Here is a 20,907-nt window from a genome sequence, read left to right on the forward strand (position 1 = left end):
TAAAAATAAAAGGACAGGGATGTGTCCTTATATATCTTTGATTATTATTATTATTACTATTATTGCCCACGCAAGATTGCAGAATAATGTACTCAATCAGCCCACAAACCCAAAGAAGGAACCCAGAAGAGTAGTGGTGCAACGCAAGCCTAAAAGTATGGACCGCATCCAAATTAGCACCTCTAATTAGTGAGAAAAGAAGAAAATCAACGGTAGCTAATATGATGCTACATAAGGTCACCGTGTGAAAATTTAAAAAACCTAAAATACTAGCAGAAAATATTTATCCCTGGAATTTAGAACAAGCAGAAATGCAGAGTAGGAAGAACAAATCAAATACGGAATATGGCAAGCAAACACACATCTGGATAGTCTTCTAGTACTATCTGGTTGGTAAACGTGAAGCACGCAGTTAAATGCAAACATCTTTCAGCATCAACAACTATTGACAGAATGAGTGGAGAATGGCAGACTACATCATTGAAATGTAAAGCTGCAAGGTTAACAGGTCAGTAAAGATAATTGCTTGAGAAGTATATAAAATTTAGATAGGTTGGCTACTCTACAATAAAACCATTGGCCATCACCGTGATAGTAAACGTTAACATGTTGCATCTTCTTGCACTTCAAACTGAAGATTGATTGTCTGCATCTCGATGCAGAAAGTAAGCAATATCCTCATGAAACACAATGGATATCAAGTAAACATTATAGTTGTAATTAAAAGCAAAGATATCATACACTACACCTCAGGTTTTGGTTCATTTCTAATAATTGTGAAGCAAATATCTTGCTCTCACTGTGTAGTAATCATGATAACAACGAGAAATGCCAAGAAGAAAGAGCATATGACACATAGATTAATCGAGAAAAACAAAGCAACAGCATTAGTTTGCACTACAAACATTTATTGTTTTTTTTCTTTGCAGTAGTAGTAATTTTTCTATTTCTTCTCAACTCTCAGCAAATGCAAATGCTAGGAGAGGAGAAATCAACATCCAAAATGTACCTACCCTTCGAAAAGATAACAAACAAGGGAAGTAGAAAAATTGTGACCAAGGAAAGTGCTTCTGACCAGCATGCGTGGTACAACATATTGTACATTTCATGCAACGCATAATTCAACAATTTCAATCCTAGTTCAGACCCAAAACTTGGGTTTACATTTTTACAATTTAGACTGAGTTGTTCAGAGGTGAAAAACCAAGTCAAAAAGGTGTTACATGAAAAGTATCAAGAGAATATTATAACCAAGCATAATCCATGCAGCTGAACTTATTATCGCTATCTAAGTATCCTTCAGAGAGATTTGGAAACCGAGAAAAAAATCAACTCACCTGGCAGTGCCAGGAAAGTGATATCTCAATCTGATGCAACATCTGACATAGTGTAGCTCTCTCAAGAAACCAAAGGGTTGTAAAGTCACTCGTAAATTCATAGGTTCCTCCAAAACATGCAGAAAAGCTATCAAAATTGCTTTCTTTTGCTTTTGAATAGCTTGTCCCTCTTAGCGTAGACATAAAAGAAACCAATAACAAAAACTCCAGACATGGAAACCGAAGCCCATGGAAATGGTGGGTCTTTAAAACAAACCAATGAAGCCTCCAGTTCTTGAGATGCCTGATAAACCAATGTGTGAATTGCATAGAGGTCGTGATCTGAAGACCTCAAAAAGAACACCGCTTTCTCATAATCCAAATGGGACATAGCCGAGACCACCTTCTCCAACTTGTGCTTGAGCAGATTCCACCTTTGAACAAATTCAACATACCTGTTCTTCTTAAGAAGCTTCCTATCACCACCATGTGCCGCCATAGAATCCAGCACACTGATGGTGCTGGTGATCGTATAGTTCAGTGTCGTCAGAAGAACGTTCCTCCGAGCTGCATCTCTCTGAACAAATGACAGTGATGAAGTCTCAGAAAAAGGACCAAATGGAGTCTGCCCAACACTCCAAGTATAGTCCACCAGCGTATTGTTATGCACTGGACTCCATGAAAGGTGGGTCGGTGTGACACCCCACATGCTCTGGAGGATTGAGCCAATCACGGGGCGCTCCAGGTTGCGGGTCTGCGTGATCACATGCCGCCCATTGCAACTGTAGTCGCTAACGGTCTGTGAGCTCCTGGTCCTCACAGCGATGACCATGTCCCTGAAAGCAACAGCCTGGTGGTACCGGTCCAGCAAGAGGAGCTTGTCATAATCCAGATCAAATACATAAACAGGAAGAATCTTGCCGAAGTTCTCTTCACCAATCCCTGCTGATCTGCGAATCTCTTCCACCGACTCTGACAGTATATGTCTTAGCCGCTTTGAGTCCAAGTACTCGTTCACGATCAAGGTATAATTCTCAAAGAGAAACCTCGATGTGAATGAGTTCGTAGATCGCGCAATGGCAAATGAACAGAGAGGGCACTCTGAGAACTTCACACTGTATGATTTGAATGCTAAAGACTGATCCTTGTAGGTCAATTCACTCTCCTTAAGTGTCTGCTCTATAGAATTCCAATCCAAACCAACGGGATCATTCGCATCAGGCCCATGAATATGAACAAGCTGGATCAAGAGGGTATTCTCGAAGAACACTGGGATTCTAAGAGACGGGGTCAAGAGTGATTGATAGGCGCTGAGCACCAAGGAAGAAAGGTCAGAAAGGAGTGTCCTTTCCGATCTCGGCCGCCCATGTAATGATGCTAAAGGGTGGAACTCACCTCGTGGAAGCACGCCATCGCCAGATAGGGCTGGGCCGTAGTCCACCGGTCCGGCGCCGAGATCGATCCATATGTACCGCTCCTTCCCAGTCCAGAGAGTCCCGAAACACTTCGTAAAAGCCGGAGAGGAGTCTTTACCGTCATATGAGTAAGCATAGGGCTTCGATTGGGATCCGAGATCGAGCAAGTAGATGTAGAAGGCCGGGGCGGAGGTGGAGAACTCTTTTTGGAAATCTTTGTGGATAATGGAATCGATTACGGAGTAGGGAACGGAAACGAGGGACGATCGGTAGAGAGGTGAGGGGGAGGAGTCGAGGTGGGAGCGAAGAGCATCGGAGAGGGGAGCGGCGAGGGGGGAATGGGAGACATCGAGGTGGAGGGCGTGGGAGATGGCGAGGTGGTGGGAGTCGGCGGCGATGGCGTGGAAACGAGCCGAGGAGACGGCGGCGGAGGCGAACGATTGGAGAAGGGAGGGAGCGGCGGAGGAGAAGGAGGCCCCAACGAGCTTGACGGAGACGGGGACGGAGACCTCGAGAGAAAGGAGGTGGGAGATGAGAGAAGAGGAGGAAGGGGAGAATGGAAGGGGTTGAGACAAGGATTTCTTGAGGGAGGAAGGGAGGGAGAGGAAGGAGTCATTATTGGCGGAGGGGTCACGGCGGAGGTGGTCGGAGAGGAAGGAATCGAGGCCGAGGGTGGAAGGGGAGGAGGAGGAACGGATCGGTAGGAAGGAGAAGAGGAGGAGGAAGGAGAAGACTAGAGTTCCGGACATGGTTGAGTTAAGGATTAGGGTTACGGTTACGGTTTCGGTAAAGGAGCACCGAGAGAGGGAGGGAGAGAGTGATCGGGGTTGTTAAAGAGAATTGACTCCGAGTGAACTCGGATGAGAGAGGAGAGAGTAGAGCGAAATGACGTAGGTGAGTTGAGACTCGCTTCAAAGGCCCAACTGGCTTAAAAGAATAAAAAGCCCATGGGGTGGCAATTCAAAGATATAAAAATTAAAAACAAAAATCCTATCCGTCACATAAGTCACGTGAGGCTCACGCCTTACCTCCTGCTGTCCTCTTCGCCTGAAGAAAAACCGATAAAAAAGCACCGCCTTTTGCCGCGATCATGAACACCGTCGACCGTTAGAAACGTCTCTCTCCCTCTCCTAGGGTTTCCACTCAAGCGACTGGTCGCTAATGGATCGGGTCTCGGCGTCCGGGAGGACTCTGGCGGATCTCGACGCCGACTCCCTTGCCCACACCGCGGGCTTCTTGAGCGTCCGCGACGTGACCAACCTGGCCTTGACCTGCAAGCCCCTGCGCAACTTCGCCTACTCCGACGCCATTTGGTCCCGCCTCTTCGCGTACCTCCCTTCTCCTTTTATTTTTAATCTAAAGTTCGATTCCTTAATTGGGTTTTGCATTTTGCAAGTAATGGAGTTGGTCTAGAGTGTAAAAGGAGGGATCTTGAGGTAATCCAAGAAATGATTTTTTCCACTTGTTGATATTTTTTCTATAAGCTTGGATAGATGAATTTATAGAATCTTGAGGGACTTAGCCGCGAGAAAAATTTGAGCGCTCCCACGGTTATGCTTAGTGCTGGATATGTGATTGCCACATACCAATAGAGGATCTTGTGAGGCCTATTTGGATTTGTTTCATCTTATTTGTTGGCGATAATTTCATGTTGACTTAGAAGTAGGCTATAATCGACAATCTTAGTCCTTGTTGAAAGATCTGACTTAGTAACTACCTCCACTTTCACTGTTGTTCCGTAGACTTCACGGTTTCATTCCTCAAAGAACTCCAGCTCGTTTGAGTTTTCATTCATAATTTTGTACAAGTTAGCTCCGAACTTGATCTACATGGTGACGTCAAATATATCTTATTTCACATTCTTGTGGCTTTGGTACATAATCTTTCGCACATTTGAAAAGGAGATACCTTTTTAATAGGTTTTCTGCATATTAGTTTATATGGTGTAGCTCTTTCATTTCATAGGAAAGGAATGGCGAGGTTTTAAACTTCTTTGATGTTTGTTTATATCTGTATATTTCTTTGTTAAGTCATCTGCTTTGAATGCACAGGGAGCACTGGCCACATCAAAGTCTATTTCCTGGAGCCTCAGGAGCTAGGGAACAATATATTGGCCGGCATACTGCATTACATCAAATGAAATTCGACGATTCCTTGAAAGTTTTTTTCTTTACATATCCAATTCCTCATAGCCATATAATGCTGGACAGAAATGATATCTTGCTTGCTCAGGTGAGCATTATTGTACTCAGATCAAAAGTCAAAAAATGTCGGCAGCCTCTCAATTTTTGAAATCTAATGTTGATCTAGAGGTCTTTTAAAGATGGTTTAGCAGTTTATTTGAGACATTTCTTTTCTCTTTAGGGCTCAGTCGCACAAAGGTTGAGACTTGATCCTTTAGACGCTAATATCTCAGCTTGTGAAACTTTGAGAGCTCATGGATCAAGGATCACCTGTATGAGGTGTGTTGGGTCTCTAACTTCATTTTGTTTCATTATACTGCATTCATGACGACCAACAGTACTTCTCTATTTGTCTGCAGTAAAATTGTCAGTGGGAAGTATAGTTTTCTCAGTAGAACAATATAATTTTAATCAGATCTGTTATAAAATTTATAATTTTTTTTTCTATCAATGCGATGATATAATTCAGGTCCATCTCAGACATCCATCATGTTGAGCAAAATGCTCATTACTCTATTTATGACAACGAAAATTTGCACCTTTTTCCCTAAATTATTTTCCATCACTTGTTTTTTGCTATCAGGAAATGTAAGTATAGTTTAAGTTGTCTGTAATTCTTCTTTGTTAATTGTTTTTCCAATCATCAGTATGTAACTCAGTTATTTTAAGTATAGTTTACTCTTAAGTTGGTGAAATTCTATGGTCAACTGACAAACATACCTTGCATATGAAACTCATGTATTTCATTTTTTATCCTGATAAGATTCATTATTCTAGTTTTTAAAAAAAAAATAGATTCATTATTCCAGTGTTACCATTAGTCTTTTAACTCAATAATGTGTAGAGTAATGATGTTTTAATGTTTCATATGAAACAGATCTGTTAGATGCATTAGCAATAACCTTGTGTAAACAAATGGTATGATGGTATCCATCCTGATCAAGATTCATACATAGTTGAATGTTGTTGCTTTTGCCTACAGATTGTTTCCAATAATTGGCACATCGTTATTTCGAAATGAGATGCAAAATGAAGAAAATGTCTTGGTCACTTCAAGCTTGGATAGAACCATTCGACTTTGGTCCAAGGTAATGTGAACTTTTGGTTCTCCTTGGTGAATTTTGTTACTATTCTCCTTTTTCGTTTTATTGATAGTTTTGCACATTTTTTTAAGGTTAATAAGTCATTTTCTAGGGCCGTTCTCAACGCTGTTTTAAAGGTCATAGCGGACCTGTTACTGCTCTTGCTGACAAATTGCTGGGAGAGGGTGGGTCAAAAGTACTTGCCAGTGGAGGGGAAGATTGCACTGTTCGCCTTTGGTCCGTTAGTTCAAGTGGGAAGCGTCATCCTCTCATTTTGACATACCATGGTCATGAGAGAACTTTGTCATTTTTGTCAGTCGCTTGGTATGAACTTCTCTTCTCATTATAGTTGGGATGCCCCAACAGTCAACAGAAACAACATAAATCTCTATCTTGCTGTTATTTCTAATCCTATATTGCATTGAGTTGTGGTAAACATAACAAAAACATACTTATTGCCAGACTACTTAAACTCTTAACTGCTTTTCTTCTTAGAATTGTCTGTAGGGTAAAGAATAATGTACGAAATAGCAAATGAATGAACTTATTTATGACCTTATAATCTTGGTACAGATTTGCAAGAGTTTCCATTTCACGCTTGTCGCCATCTGGTCTTCTGAGTTTATTATATATACTTTTCTGGAAATATGATTTTTTTGCGAGGAAGGTGCAAAAAATGCCTTTTCATCAAGTGTATAGTTTTCTATGTAGATCTTAAGTTTGTAAAGGCAATTGCTATTTCACCAAGTGGAACATACTCTCTAGTTGGTGATTTTTTTTTTCCTGGAGAAACATACGTCTTGGTTAAGATATATGTTAGGCACACTAGGGAAGTGTTCCCTCTTGCCATGGCACGGTCATCTTTTGATGAAGAACCATCAGCTTTTATCTTAATATTTGAAATGTCTGGTGCATCTGAAGTTGCTCTGGGATATGTAAATCTAATATCCATATGCTGCTCGTTTTACACATTTCACTTCTTAACTTATTCATAATCATATGTACTCCATCGACACATGCATAGGTTCCTACATATATTGTCTAATTATGTTCTTTGCCTGAACTTTCTTTTGGTCTTTCAGGCATAAAGCCTCTCTTTTGGTCAGCATCTCTAGAGATTCCAAGGTATAATTGTCACACCCTATATTCTATTTACAGACAATGTCATTTCAGGTCCCTCTTCTGCAAGTATCTATTACTATATATGGACCTGTTTTCACTCTTGTCATCGTTGCATCCAAGTGATGCATGCTCTTTTTATTGAACTCTTCTCTTCCCTTTTAGAAGTTCCCTTGGCTATGCAAATGCGATCTTATACTACTATTTTCTATTTTTCACTTGAGTTTTAAGTTCTATACCTAGAACACGTAACTTATTATCAGGTTAACATGGCATTTGGTATTCTATGATAATCCTGGATAGTCTTTTTGATGATTTATCTGTCTATTCTTTTATAGGTCAGGGTTTGGGACACAGCTGCATCATCATCTTCTAGTTCATCATGTGTGGGAAGTACTTCCCTTCCTAGTCCACCTGTTGCTATGAGATGCCATGATACACTTTGCTATGTTGCTGCTGGATCTCACGTTACAGCAATTGACTTGAGGACAATGCAGAAGGCTTTTACTGCCGCAGTTCATAATCCAAAAATGTATTCGTTTGACATGTTGCCCTCTAAATGGTTAATATGTACTGGTGGAAAGGACAAGTAAGTATGAAAGCTGTGCTAATGTTTCTCGTCTAAGGTTGAATACTGAGTCTGACCTTGCATAATACTTCCTTTGTACGTTGTTTTGTTTTGACTTCAGCTTGAAGCTGCCACTGTCAAAATGCAGCTTGCTTCTAGACTTTTTATTTTTTCTTGCTAGATATCATGCATCATGCTTCTCATACTTTGCTGTGCCTATTTCCATGACATACAAGATGTATCTCTATTCCGATACAGGGCTATGCTGTGGGACATCCGTAAATGCCAGGAATCTCCCAAGTGTGTGGCTGAATTGGATTCGAACAGCACTGTTACATTGTTACACATGGATCCATATAAGGTAGTTACAGGAGGACCATCTGATTACCATGTCAATGTATGGGAAACTGGAACCGGCATCCTTGCAAATTCGTTGGATTGTCGTGTACCTGGTGAAACGGGAACCGTGAATGGAGTAACAGCTTTAGCTGTGGATGGGTGCCGAATTGTTACCGGGGGTTGTGCTGAAGAGCTTGGACATTTGTTCTTCAGGGACTTTTCAAACTGTTCTATTCCAGTCTCTTTGCCCGACTTCCAATCTTCTGCTTCCAGGTTTTGGGAGCCTCACGATGTATCTGACGGCTGATCTAGCGGAAGTGGAATTATTATCCTATATCTCTATCTTTGTTGTATTGTTGGCTTCAGGGAGTGAACTCTTAATTAAACCATACAGTTATAGCCGATGTAAATATGTAAACTGTTCATATAAGTGTCATGATACCTCGCATGGTTTTACCTGCCAGTTTCACTAGGTGAGTGGTCTGTCTGGATATCAAAGTTAAGTAGATCTATCCTTGAATTGAAGCGAGAAGTATTGTAGCATTGTTTTAAAAAGACTTCCAGACTTACCACCTACTCACCTAGCCTCCTGCCTTAAATAGAATATAGCTAGACTTCATTTAGATCCCTATCCAACTTCAAGTGACCACCTTACTATTTTATATTATGTTTTAGTATATATTTTGACCTCGGAATCAAGATTGTTGCAGATGTTAGTAAACCAATTTTTTAAGGTTGTATATACTCATTTAACTATTTCTGTGAGCACTGTTATATATATTTTGTGAATTGTTTTGAACTCTAGGCTCACCCTCATTTAGCATTTTAAAACCTTTGCTTGGTGTGTATTTTAAAGCATTTCTTTGTTAATTAATTGTACCTCATGGAGCTCATTATAATGTGACTTATTGTGGCAAAAGAAGGAAATTATAGTCTTTCAACATGTATCCTTCCAATGATGTAGACCTGGGAAGTAGCTAGAAACTTATCCCCACGTCTAATTCAACAATCCATATCTCAAACCATCTACAGTTCCATAATTCCACGTCGAGATTTCTTGGCGTCTCTTCCAAGCTCCAACCAATCCCACTTCCCATGCATATATAAATCCAGGAAACCCCATTCTACCTATATATATATATATATATATATATATATATATATGTACCAACATGCCATTATCCCTTGTCTCTCGATCTATCTCTATCTTGGCTGACAAACCCATGAATGGATTCTTGAATCCTGTGGGCTAAAAGGTTGAATCAACGCGCATGACTTGGTCCTCTAAGAAAAAAAGAGACAAAAACATAAGTTGGTCTTTGAAGGCTCCCAAAGTTCGTGAACGTGCTTTGATATTAATTGCCATTAAATCTTACCACTAACGACAACTTAATTCTTCATTACTTATCCAACATATATTATAATACTTAATCAATATCTACTCTATATACGACTCTACAAGTGCTATTTAATACAACAGTTAACCACATCTACTACTACATACAATCGCATGGTCACAGAGCTTGGAGGAGATCTCCCCACCCACTGTTTTAGGTATCAAACCATGGTATAAGTCCCTTTGATAGCTTCATACTGTTGGCGACAAGATATAAAGTTATAGTGATGAGCCCCCACCACACAACACTTTTGAAGTGTTTCCAAGCTCAAAGCTCATGAACTTGGGTACGTCCGTACTACGTCAGATGGACAGGTCTATGCATGCAGGCATGCATGCTCGTTTCAAACCATTTAATGGAGGAGAAAGTATATATTAGACTCCACCAACAAACAAAACTTTCTTTAGATTCGAGGATAATTAGAGATATATTTATTTCAACTGTTGGGCGGTGGATTTCACTGCAGGAGGAGGAGGAATTGCGTATCTGTAGCTTTCACAGTGATTCGTGGTCTCGTACAACCAGAGGACAAACTTATGCACGTCCACGATAGATCATAGATGCCTTAATAAGGAGTGGATTAATTAGTCCAAAGCTCAGGGTAGTACGTTACGTAGCTTTCAACCAAAAAATATGCAGCAAATCTTCTGCAACTCTCTTGATGCAGGAATTTCCTACAGTCGACTACTTTTGTATTTATTATCATTATGATTATTACTTTATTATCATGTACAAGTAGATTTTGGACGGATTTAGAAAAAACCAGTTTAGAGTTTAATTTTTAAATATGTTGCTATAAAGGTCAAAGGAGAAAATGAAAGGATATATAAAAGGAAAATAAAGGCATTTTTATCTATGAGGGCACCATTAAAGCTCATGAAAGAGTCTACTCTCGAAGTAGAGCTAATTTAGTTAATTTTTTTAAATTATTTTTAATAGAAATTTTAATAAAATATTGGTGAATGGAGATTGGGCTTCCTTTAAAAAATATATTTTAATGGGTGTATTTGTCTATTAATTAATTTATTTTGAGGTGTCAAAAGTGGCACTGAGTGATAATGAAAGATGTAATTAATCATCAACCTAAAATGTGAGATGTTTTTGATAAAGTTTTCTAATAAATTTGATAACCAAGTGAAACGTTAAATAAATCATAACTCTATCTACTTATTATCATAAGTAAATGCTACATTTTAAGGCTTACTTTTTATTTGTTATTCTCGGAGACGTAACTATTTATATATTCACTTATATTATAAAATAAAGATGTAATAATTATTTTTAATATAATATAAAATAATTAAAATAAAGAAAAATATTTTTTACTTTTTATAAAATTATAAGAAATATTATTTGATTTGAATATAAAATAAATTGATAGGATATAAATTGGGTTGGTACGTGATATAAAATATAATTTTAATAAATAATATTTATATTCTAAAATAAAAGTTATGTATTTTAGAATAAGAAAAAAATTATAATTGAACGACTGCTGGGCAGCCAACTAATCAAATGATTCTGGTACCAGTCAACCCCAGCTGCTATTGGGTGCGCCGCCCTCTTTTAAAGGCCGGTTGAAGACTACGCCAACTCCGCTCTTAGTTCTTTCGAAAGCCATCGAAAGTCGGAAAGCTCTTCCTCCAACTTGGTTTATTGTAAGGATTTTTTGATTTTTAATTCAAAGGTACCAGGATTTGAGTGGTCGTAAAGTTTCGTCCTTTTGATTCCAAACAGTTAAAAGTTCACACTTTCAGTTCCACTGTGCCAGGATTTGAGTAAAACTGCGGAATGTAGCCTTGTATCAGTTCACATACATTCACAGTGCTTTGATACATTTGTATATAAAATATTTATATGTATATAGTGTGTGTCAGAGAGAGAGAGAGAGAGAAGAATCAAAGGCTGTTTCGATTAGCCCACAGGAAAGTCCCCTGCAATAGCCCCTGGTTTCTCGCCCAAAAAGAAATGATTTTTGAGACCAGGGCAGCAAAAGATCTTCTCCCTTTTATAGCCTTCACATGTCATAAATCTCTCGCCTTCACCACCAGCAAACCCCACATCCCCCCTCTTCCCCAGGAGGGAAAACAACTCCAAAAGACATCCATACTATGATATTTTTACTGGAGTAGAGAGAGTATTATTTGGGCAGCATAATGCAACAAGAATAGATCAAGTTGAGGAATCCATATCCGGCTTCTCTCCCCCGTCTTTGCCTCGGATTAGAATAAGAGCATAAGACCCACCTCCCTGGCTTGGTTCTGGTTTGAAGGACCTAAAAGGACCCACTTTTTACTCCATTGTTTAGTAATAATAAGTGGGCATTCTCTGGGTTCGCTAATTGAGAGCCCTCCGTTGCTCCTGGGGTTCGTCTTCTCGATTGGTTCGCCGGCGAAAGGTGACTCCTTTTTTTTTATGAGGGTTGAGAGTAGCTTGGCGGACCGAGTATCGGTCGCAGAATTGTCGTTGGAGAAGAGCAAGTCGGGGTCGAGGAAGAGCCGGCGGCGCCACAAGAAGCCAGCGCCGATGCCGTCGCTCGTCCAGAGGCTGTTCGAGACGTGCAAAGAGGTCTTCTCTGATGGCCGGTCTGGGGTTGTGCCGCACCCGGAGGACGTCGATCGGCTTCAATCTATTCTTGGTAACCCTCGTTGCTTACGAAAGCTCTGGTTTTTATTTGCAATGTCTCCTCTTTTGTAGGCATTCTCGAGTATTTGCTTATTATGTTAGATTTATTTTATGTATCCTTGTGTGTGAACGTGACCGAATTATGTCTGAGATTATGTCAATTTGAGACTTTTAAAGAGTTAATTTTGATATTTGAGGAAAGATCTAGCAATAATTTAGTGATGCCAGTGAACTTTATCATTGTTTGTGCAGTTTAAACTATTAGTTGAATTCTTGACTTGCGAGAGATCTTTGGGATTTTCAAAGTTGCAGATCTCGCAACCTCAGTATCTTAACCTGTGACATGTCTGAATTCTTGCATTAGTTTAAGGTGAATTATCGGCTTGCTTCGTTTGTTTAGTTCTCCTGAATGGTCATGGTGCAAGTTCGTTATAGGTCCTTCAGCATTTTCTCTCTTAAACCAAAAAAAAAAATAGTTGCCCTTGGCGTACTTCTTATCGCAACAATTTGTCGCTTATGGTCTCGTCCATGTGTGCCCGTCTTCCACAATCCAAGTGAAGTTTTGTGGCCTTTCAGTATATATTTTCTCTTCCTATCGCAACAAGTTGTAGCATACGGTCTCGGCCATGCATGCTCGTCTTCCACAATCCAAGTGAAGTTTTGTGGCCTTTCAGTATATATTTTCTCTTCCTCTCGCAACAATTTGTCGTGTATGGTCTTTTCCATGCATGCTCGTCTTCCACAATCCAAGTGAAGTTTTGTGGCCTTTCAGTATATATTTTCTCTTCCTATCGCAACAAGTTGTAGCATATGGTCTCGGCCATGCATGCTCGTCTTCCACAATCCAAGTGAAGTTTTGTGGCCTTTCAGTATATATTTTCTCTTCCTCTCGCAACAATTTGTCGTGTATGGTCTTTTCCATGCATGCTCGTCTTCCACAATCCAAGTGAAGTTTTGTGGCCTTTCAGTATGTATTTTCTCTTCCTATTGCAACAATTTGTCGCTTATGGTCTCGTCCATGCATGCTCGTCTTTCACAATCCAAGTGAAGTTTTGTGGCCTTTCAGCATGTATTTTCTCTTCCTATCGCTACAATTTGTCGCTTATGGTCTCGTCCATGCATGCTCAACTTCCACAATGCAAGTGAAGTTTTGTGGCCTTTCAGTATATATTTTCTCTTCCTACTTTTATCCTCATCACATTTACATGTATACAAAATCGTTAGAGCAAATTGGTTTCTGCAATCTACTCCGAAGTTCAGGATGTGTATATAGATATTGTAACTTGTGCACGACTTCAATCTTTGGTTTCCTTCAAAATACTTCCAAGACTGCCAGCCATTTCAAGTGGCACTACTAGAGTAAGATCCAAAGAACTCAGATTTAGAGGTTTCCTAGAGGGCATCCACATAGTTAATGGAAATCATCATGTCAGCTGTAGTGGGATCATTAAATATTGGAAGTCAGAATCATGCCTTATCTTGTTATTGTAGCTAGGCACATGATATCTTATAATCTTTTGTAACTTCTCCTATACAAGTGAGCTAGTCATATATTTTAGAGCATGCTGATTGCATTGGATATTGCATTAAAAACTGTTGTACTGATGGTTGATGTATGCTTCCTCTTTTATAGATAATGTGACTGCAGCAGATGTTGGTCTAACTCCAAATATGGCATGTTTTCGGAATATTGAGTTCCAAGGACCTCCACCGATAACATATTTGCACCTTTATGAGTGTGACAATTTTTCGGTAGCACTTTCATTCCCTTAAAGTTTATAATCATTATAGCGATGACCACTACCTTGAATATTTCTAATTTTCTCATTTCAGATTGGTATATTCTGTTTGCCTCCATCTGGTGTCATTCCACTTCATAATCATCCTGGTATGACGGTCTTTAGCAAGCTTCTCTTTGGTTCCATACATATCAAGTCGTACGACTGGGTTGCCATTCCTCAGGACGCTAACGATACCACCAACCAAACTCACTCTAAGTCTTGTACGACGAAACTGTTTTCTCTAACTTCTTTTGTTTTGTTTTTATAATTTAGTTATGCTTGTTTTCTTGTTTGCCTATTATTCTCCACATATCCAGTTGTAGCATTATTCTTGCACCGCTTTTTTCCATATATTCTAACATCATTCTTTTAATTCCTTCTCTTTTGGAAAAAGCAGTTCGACCACCAGGAGCCCGGTTGGCAAAAGTAAAGACTGACGCCATCTTTACTGCTCCTTGCGAGACATCCATACTTTATCCGGCAGACGGCGGCAACATGCATTGCTTTACTGCAAAGACATCTTGCGCGGTTCTGGATGTCCTTGGTCCACCTTATTGTGATGATGAAGGAAGACACTGCACATACTACAACGATTTCTCATATGCGAGCTTTCCTGGTATATTTATGCAATTCTTTCTTTTTTAGTTTTTATTTTTTTGAGTTCCTAAGGTGCATTATCTCTTTTTTTTTTCCTCTAAAATTCTGCATGTCCAGTCTGTTTCTTGGTATATTTTTTTGTGCATCAACAGATTGATTACTGATTGTGGAGCTTATTGGATTTCTATCCTTTTTGGTGCTAGCGACAATTTGAATTGTAATATCTTATTTCCATGATTGTCGTACCTGTCATTAACAATGTTGTTTGATGTGTAGTTTATTTCATCCATAGCTTTTCAATATAAGGATTTCAGTGAAAATGGTCTGATCATGTGCAATTAAAAATCAAGAGAATTTAAGCATGTTATAGTACGAGACAATCAAGCAATTACTATGGCCTCAATAAGATATTCTGGTCATAGGTGTAGTCTGACTCGAGAAACCCTTTTCCACCAAGAAAATAACCAAGTTTTGTTTCATTGCATGCAATCTTTTCACAGCTCTAGTAAAATTAGGTACCTACTTATGTTGTTTTCTTTCTGTGTAAGAGTAAATGCAAATAGACTCTTTTTCATCCTTTTGTCTATATATGAGTAAGCTCTTAACTATTAGGCCTGCATTATATTAACCATCTATTTTCCTGTCCTAAAGTATCAACATGCTTGTTTGTGAGATGCATCATATGCATCTACTAGCATGACTACAAGATATTAGGCATAACTGGGTTCTTTATATGACAGGTGATGCAAGGTTGGTGCCTTGTGAAGGTGAGGAGTATGCTTGGCTGGAGGAGACTGAGAAGCCTGATGATTTCCTTGTTGTGGGTGCTCCATATAGGGGACCAAGAATTGTGGAGCATTGAAATGGATCTGCTAAAATCTGCAGTTCTTTTTTTTTTTTTGCAACAAAGAAAGAAGCAATATTTTGCTTGTTGTAAATACAAGACAAAAAAAAAAAAGACAATGCGACTGTCTTCTTTGGTCTCTCTTTTGTTTCTAAGGTGAAACTTTTCTAGAAGGAATCAGAAGCTTAGATCAGTTAGCATTGCTTTCTCAATTTGGTGTGATCTGGTTTTTAGCAATAATCAGGTAGAAGATGCTAAATAATTTACAAATCTATTTCATTGGTCTTTGTCCTTGTATACTGTCTTTGCACACCTTTGTTTAAGGAGTGTTTTGTACCATCACCATCTGTAAAGTTAGCTAATTGATCCTGATCAACTTTGTACTTTTCAAACTATTTCTTGCCAATACTTTGTCCTGTTGAAGTTTTTTAACTTACTTGTTTCTGAATTGGCCTATTTTATCAATGTACTGGTAAATGCTGTATGATTGGCTTGTTCTTAGACCATTCAAATGGTTGGACTGTTCTATGAACCTGTTTACTTCCTGTCATGTAAAAGCCATCCACAGTTCTTCAATTTATGTTTTAATGCTACAATCTAAGATGTCAATTCCGTGGGTTTCTGCCCACAGGAATGCAATAATTTTGAAGGTATTTCAGTCATTTCGTCGAACACTTATCGTTCGCTCTCGTATCTACCATACTAAGGACATCCACTGGTTCAAGTTAAATGTAAACCTGCGATCAAGGCAGTCGGCATCCAACACCAAGAACGAACTAAACTCGAGGCGAGCCGGCAGCTACTCTCAAGACTCGCCGACTTTTCCTTAGTCGTGTGAACTCAGATCCATAGTTCCGACTTCTTGTGAGGAATGCCCGCTCGCTGTGCAACAAGTCGGCGGCAACCCCAATCTTCGAGTGGGACCACCAATTAAATGTAGGCCCTAACGACGGTAAGTGGATAAGGGCCTTGGTCGCGTTAGTATAACAGACTTCGGCACATCTCAGGTCGATAATGCCGAGTTCTGTACAAGTAACAAATCGGCGACGACTTCTCCAGTCTACAAGTTGGGCCTCCAGATTTAGGCCCAACAAAATTATGTGGATAAAGGCCTGGAGGCCCAGATGGCTTAACATTCATGACTTCCCCTTCTCTCCTATACGAAGGTTACTTCTTGTACAATCTTAGGAAGTGACAAGATAATGGTATTAAAGTCTAAAACTATTCACAATAACTTAGTCTATATAAAAGATAGTAAACTAAATCAACAATTCCATTTCAGTGGCTCACTAAAAGCTTTTCACTATATATATTATCTGCAAAGAGTAGGGCTTGTGTAATTTAATACTACCAACTTCCCAGCTAATGTGAGAGATGTAAGCATCATCTGAACTCAGAGAGCAGGTAAATGTTTCAATCTCGCAAGAAGCAATATCATCTCTACTATCAAGTAAGACAAATGCTTGATATCTTTTCTTCCTTGTGGAAAACTGCTGATTGAAAGGGAAGACTAAATCCTCTCTTATAATTTGTCGTCCGACGTAAACCATTGACATTTTGATTATTCTTTTTGCAGCTAATGACAGATAAGTCTGGTAGATATGTATAATTAATCATTACAGTGACCAATCTTCATGGAACTGTATGCGGGTACATAAGACCAGAAGAGTTTCAGATAAGAAAAAGATTAATTTTACTCATTTTGTTCATGAGTTTATTTCACTCTTTGGAGAAAAGATTTAAGTTATAGTCATATCAGATCTTCTATGTAACAGTATTAATTTCCTCTCTCTCTCTCTCTCTCTCTCTCTCTCTCTCTCTCCCCCCCCCCCTCCCTCCCTCCCTCCCTCCCTTTGATGAGGGAAGTCATAGTCAAGAAGGTAAGTAGATGAGCATGGGATCGAGTACGTTAAAAAGCTTCAACTTGCATTGATCATGGCATCATCCATGTGCCATTTTTTCTGATAAAGAGCAGGTGCTAGGGAACTTGGTGGATGTTAGCTTAATTAAAACTATTTAAGCTATTTCTAGGGCATGATGACAATGATTGTTATAACTAAAATCCAATCATCTTAACATCTAACATCAGATGGGATCGATCAGGCAGGCCTATAAAAATTAATATAAAGTTTGGTCAATCTCACAAGGTAGGGACCATTATTTGTATATATATATATATATATATATATATATACATATACTTGATAGTTGAACCCAAATCTATCTTGAAAATAATGGTGCTCGATCATTGCGTAAACAAACAAGATATCCAGCCTCACCTTAAAGTGCTCTTTTCAATGCTTGATCAAAGCATTGACCTACTTCAATATAAATATTGCAACTTGGATAATAACAATAATTTCAAGGCTTTCAAGCTTCAACTAGTTACGAGAGCAACCCATTTTATAAGTACATGTAGGCCATTACATGATACCTTTCAATAGTTAGGTTACTTATTATAATAAGTTGAACAAGTACTATACCTTAAGATGTCATAAAATAATGTTATCATGGCCAGATAAACCCTTGCAAAAAAAGAAAAGAAAAGTAAAACTAATTCGCATAAGGTACTGCTCATTGACCTTGTTAAGATAGATAAATGTTGTTTCTTGCTTGCTTACATGTTCATCTTGCTTATATAGATAGAGAGAGAGAGAGAGAGAGAGAGAGAGAGAGAGAGAGAGAGAGAGAGAGAGAGAGATGTATGTATGTATGTATGTATGTATGTATGTATGTATGCATTGGTGTAACTGTGTGTGCATAGGAATTGGATACTAAGAGGGAATTCAACTTTAGCGGCAAAAGGAACAAAAACGTGAGAATAAAGAGATAATTTATGGCAATTATATTAGCATCAACTCCAACCAATCCTGATGTACTTCAACATTTTTTTATTATAGAGGTAATTTGAAATTAAGATCATTTTCCTAGGTGTAGTTTGGGATCAATTAACTCTATAATCTCGTGTTGTTCGGTTATAAATGCCGAATCTTACTGTTAACTAAGTGCTAATTTGACATTAATCTACAAGCAATAGATGGTGAGGTTTCTTCATTAACTTCCATAAAAAAAATAGATATAATATATAAACAGCCCTATTCTTTCGGGGAGAGTTTGCTCCAAAGTCAACAAGATCTATGGTAATTAAGCCATAAGAATTCATTCAAAGATAGCTGCTTAAGCAATTCATTAGGGATTTAGGGTGTGATAGATCATGGCAAACCAACATCACATATGGCCACTAATCAAACAATATATAGTATACTATAGTTCTTAATACCTTGTTCAATAATCTTCTTGACTTATTAGATATTTATAATAAATATTGTTAATAACCAAGAAATCCTCCAAAAGTTCATCCCAAGCTTATGACTTTCACATTATTTTATTCTCTTTCTTCTTGAGATATAAGTATGTATGCATATATAACCTTTAAAAACTCCTAAGAGTTTGAGAAAATGAGAGGAGAAGATCAATAATATTATTAAACAAGTGAATTAAGTACATGGAGGCCTATACAAGCAATGGCTTTCAAGCATCAAACACCTAAAGTCTTTAACATCTATATATAAACAAATTGGGATCAAGAAATCTTTAGTCTTCTCTCTTCTCCAAGTTGATTCCCTTCTTGGGTCCCAGTTTGACATAATCGTTGAAATCTCGGCCTCACATGGTACATCAAAGTAGAGATATTAGGTCTACGCGGACTCATTGACTACTTCTCTTTGCTTTGTTTTCTTCTCTCTCTCTCTCTCTCTCTCTCTCTGTATATATATATATATATATATATATATATATATATATATATATATATATATTTATAAGAGTAGGTGGAAATGACCATCTCTAATATATAAATTCATTGACTAATCTTATAAGTTTACTAATCTTAGTCTCTCATCCAACCACCATATGCATACCTTATAATATGACAAATTAATGTGCATTATTGTACATGAACATTTATTAGCATGACTACCTTCCAGCTATTATATTATATATCTTTACAAAAAATAAATTAATTAAATAGTCTATGTAAGGCGGTGACATTAATGGAGCAAAAATTAAAATAACAAAAATATTTTTATTTTTTATGAATATGTCTGGAAGTAGAGACTTGCCTCGTTTTCTAAATGTCTTCTCAAATTTTGGCATAAGAAAGTTGCACCAAGTTGGTTCACACTTGGGGCCATCTACCTACCTATTGTGGACTGTCATACATTTAATATCTTCAGAAATTTGTATAACTATTTAATCATAATAAATTTATCGGGATTTTCTTACCTACCTATTCATCGCCATTATATAAGTATCCATTAATAAGATTCCAAACTAGGGCACTTTCTGATAAGTTTCCAGCCAATTAGTTGAGTTATCCAAGTCTCGATTTATTCTATCCAACACAGAATAACTTTATCTCGTTGCGGGCCATGCTACGCGTGAGCATGACAGGATTAGACTTACATATTCTCGTGTGACAGTTATCCAAAACACTCTTATCCAACTCGTCAAACCTTGGATAAACAAGCAAGTACAGCTATCTAATCTCTACCATATATATATAACAAGAAGAATAATCTTTACATAGAGAGTTTGTAGAGTGTTTAAAAACATAGCATTTGTTTTCAAAGTTAAAGATGAGTCGTCTCATGCATCTTGTATGATATGACAGTCCATGTGATGGCGAGAAAGATGGATGTTTTCTATCTCTAGTTAATTCAAAAAAGTCTTAAAGTAGGAACAGCAAGAAGAAAGTGTTTGTGAGCAAGAAATAAGTGGCGTTTATGGAGTGTTTCAAGCTTGGACGGAGCCGCAATCTACCGTAGACTTTAATGCAAAGAAAACAGGTTGACAAATTAACTCGATAAACGCCCACAAGGCCATATGCATCTTAACTTTTCACAATAAATTATTGTTGTTCTTATTTTTTTTTTTTTTCTTTTAATTTAAATGACTCATGAGTAGTATTCATTAATTAAGGTGGGTTGAATATGGAGAGATGTGGGTTATGAATTGAGATTCAGCACTAGTGGAGTATGCATGCATATCGAATTAGTTTATTCAAGTTTGCTTTAATTTTATAACTCCCTTTATTTAGTTTTAAACGCAATTAGAATTATCGATCATACGTATTAGACAACTATAATCACATCCGCTCTTATGTATTCTATTTCAAATATAATTATAGTCATTAGATGCATATGATTAATGTACTGATGAGTATTCAGTTAGTCTACAACATACTCAGATGGACTCGTAAAGATTTCGCTTACATTGAAAACATTCTCATTGTATCTACATTAAACTTGCCGTAATATGAACCAAAACATGCAAATAATCTTGTGTCTCTACTTTAGCCACCCCAAAAGAGGATGGAGTATAAAAATTAGGGATATCCTTGAAGCGGCTGCTTGGGAGCCATGTCCAAATGACTCATCATCTTTGCAGAACTCTGAGCTTTACGATTGGAGTTGTAGGGGTTGGTGAGAAACTAAAAATTGGAGGTCGAGATTGGTTATAGTAAACATCTTGCGAGGAACCACGATGTGTCTTTGGAGGGTTAAAAATATGGTAGATAAATATGTAAAGCTCTTAAAGAGCTTCGATGAGGTCAAAATTCTGCATGTATATTGAGAGTGCA

General features: G+C 38.1%; 3 protein-coding genes across 3 annotated transcripts; 2 read left to right on the forward strand and 1 right to left on the reverse strand.

The window, feature by feature from the left end:
• Nucleotides 1–1,049: 1,049 nt before the first annotated feature.
• LOC140791915 (uncharacterized) lies at nucleotides 1,050–3,604 on the reverse strand. The gene has a single exon (XM_073142640.1). It carries the CDS (start codon nucleotides 3,478–3,480, stop codon nucleotides 1,468–1,470), a length of 2,013 nt encoding a protein of 670 aa, XP_072998741.1. The 5' UTR covers nucleotides 3,481–3,604; the 3' UTR covers nucleotides 1,050–1,467.
• Nucleotides 3,605–3,676: 72 nt separating this feature from the next.
• Nucleotides 3,677–8,494, forward strand: LOC140791916 (uncharacterized). Its single transcript, XM_073142641.1, has 8 exons — nucleotides 3,677–4,059; nucleotides 4,783–4,963; nucleotides 5,096–5,193; nucleotides 5,897–6,002; nucleotides 6,109–6,320; nucleotides 7,079–7,121; nucleotides 7,454–7,704; nucleotides 7,942–8,494. The coding sequence occupies exons 1-8, from the start codon at nucleotides 3,893–3,895 to the stop codon at nucleotides 8,327–8,329; spliced, it is 1,446 nt and encodes a 481-aa protein (XP_072998742.1). The 5' UTR covers nucleotides 3,677–3,892; the 3' UTR covers nucleotides 8,330–8,494.
• Nucleotides 8,495–11,307: 2,813 nt separating this feature from the next.
• Nucleotides 11,308–15,661, forward strand: LOC140791745 (plant cysteine oxidase 2-like). The gene is made up of 5 exons (XM_073142390.1): nucleotides 11,308–12,057; nucleotides 13,678–13,796; nucleotides 13,878–14,046; nucleotides 14,223–14,441; nucleotides 15,163–15,661. Exons 1-5 carry the CDS (start codon nucleotides 11,835–11,837, stop codon nucleotides 15,282–15,284), a joined length of 852 nt encoding a protein of 283 aa, XP_072998491.1. The 5' UTR covers nucleotides 11,308–11,834; the 3' UTR covers nucleotides 15,285–15,661.
• The last annotated feature ends 5,246 nt before the right edge of the window (nucleotides 15,662–20,907 follow it).

This window comes from Typha latifolia, chromosome 7 (assembly GCF_019914945.1).
Source record: "Typha latifolia isolate L0001 chromosome 7, TyphaL0001v2, whole genome shotgun sequence".
Lineage (NCBI taxonomy): Eukaryota > Viridiplantae > Streptophyta > Magnoliopsida > Poales > Typhaceae > Typha > Typha latifolia.

What these genes read in the sequence shown, in the direction of transcription:
- LOC140791915 (XM_073142640.1), bottom strand. Translation starts at nt 3,480, where the DNA reads ATGTCCGGAACTCTAGTCTTCTCCTTCCTCCTCCTCTTCTCCTTCCTA.
- LOC140791916 (XM_073142641.1), top strand. Translation starts at nt 3,893, where the DNA reads ATGGATCGGGTCTCGGCGTCCGGGAGGACTCTGGCGGATCTCGACGCC. An exon ending in ATTTGGTCCCGCCTCTTCGC is followed by an intron (nt 4,060 to 4,782) that starts GTACCTCCCTTC and finishes TTGAATGCACAG; the next exon opens with GGAGCACTGGCCACATCAAA. An exon ending in GCATCTCTAGAGATTCCAAG is followed by an intron (nt 7,122 to 7,453) that starts GTATAATTGTCA and finishes ATTCTTTTATAG; the next exon opens with GTCAGGGTTTGGGACACAGC.
- LOC140791745 (XM_073142390.1), top strand. Translation starts at nt 11,835, where the DNA reads ATGAGGGTTGAGAGTAGCTTGGCGGACCGAGTATCGGTCGCAGAATTG. An exon ending in CCAAACTCACTCTAAGTCTT is followed by an intron (nt 14,047 to 14,222) that starts GTACGACGAAAC and finishes TGGAAAAAGCAG; the next exon opens with TTCGACCACCAGGAGCCCGG. An exon ending in CTCATATGCGAGCTTTCCTG is followed by an intron (nt 14,442 to 15,162) that starts GTATATTTATGC and finishes TTTATATGACAG; the next exon opens with GTGATGCAAGGTTGGTGCCT.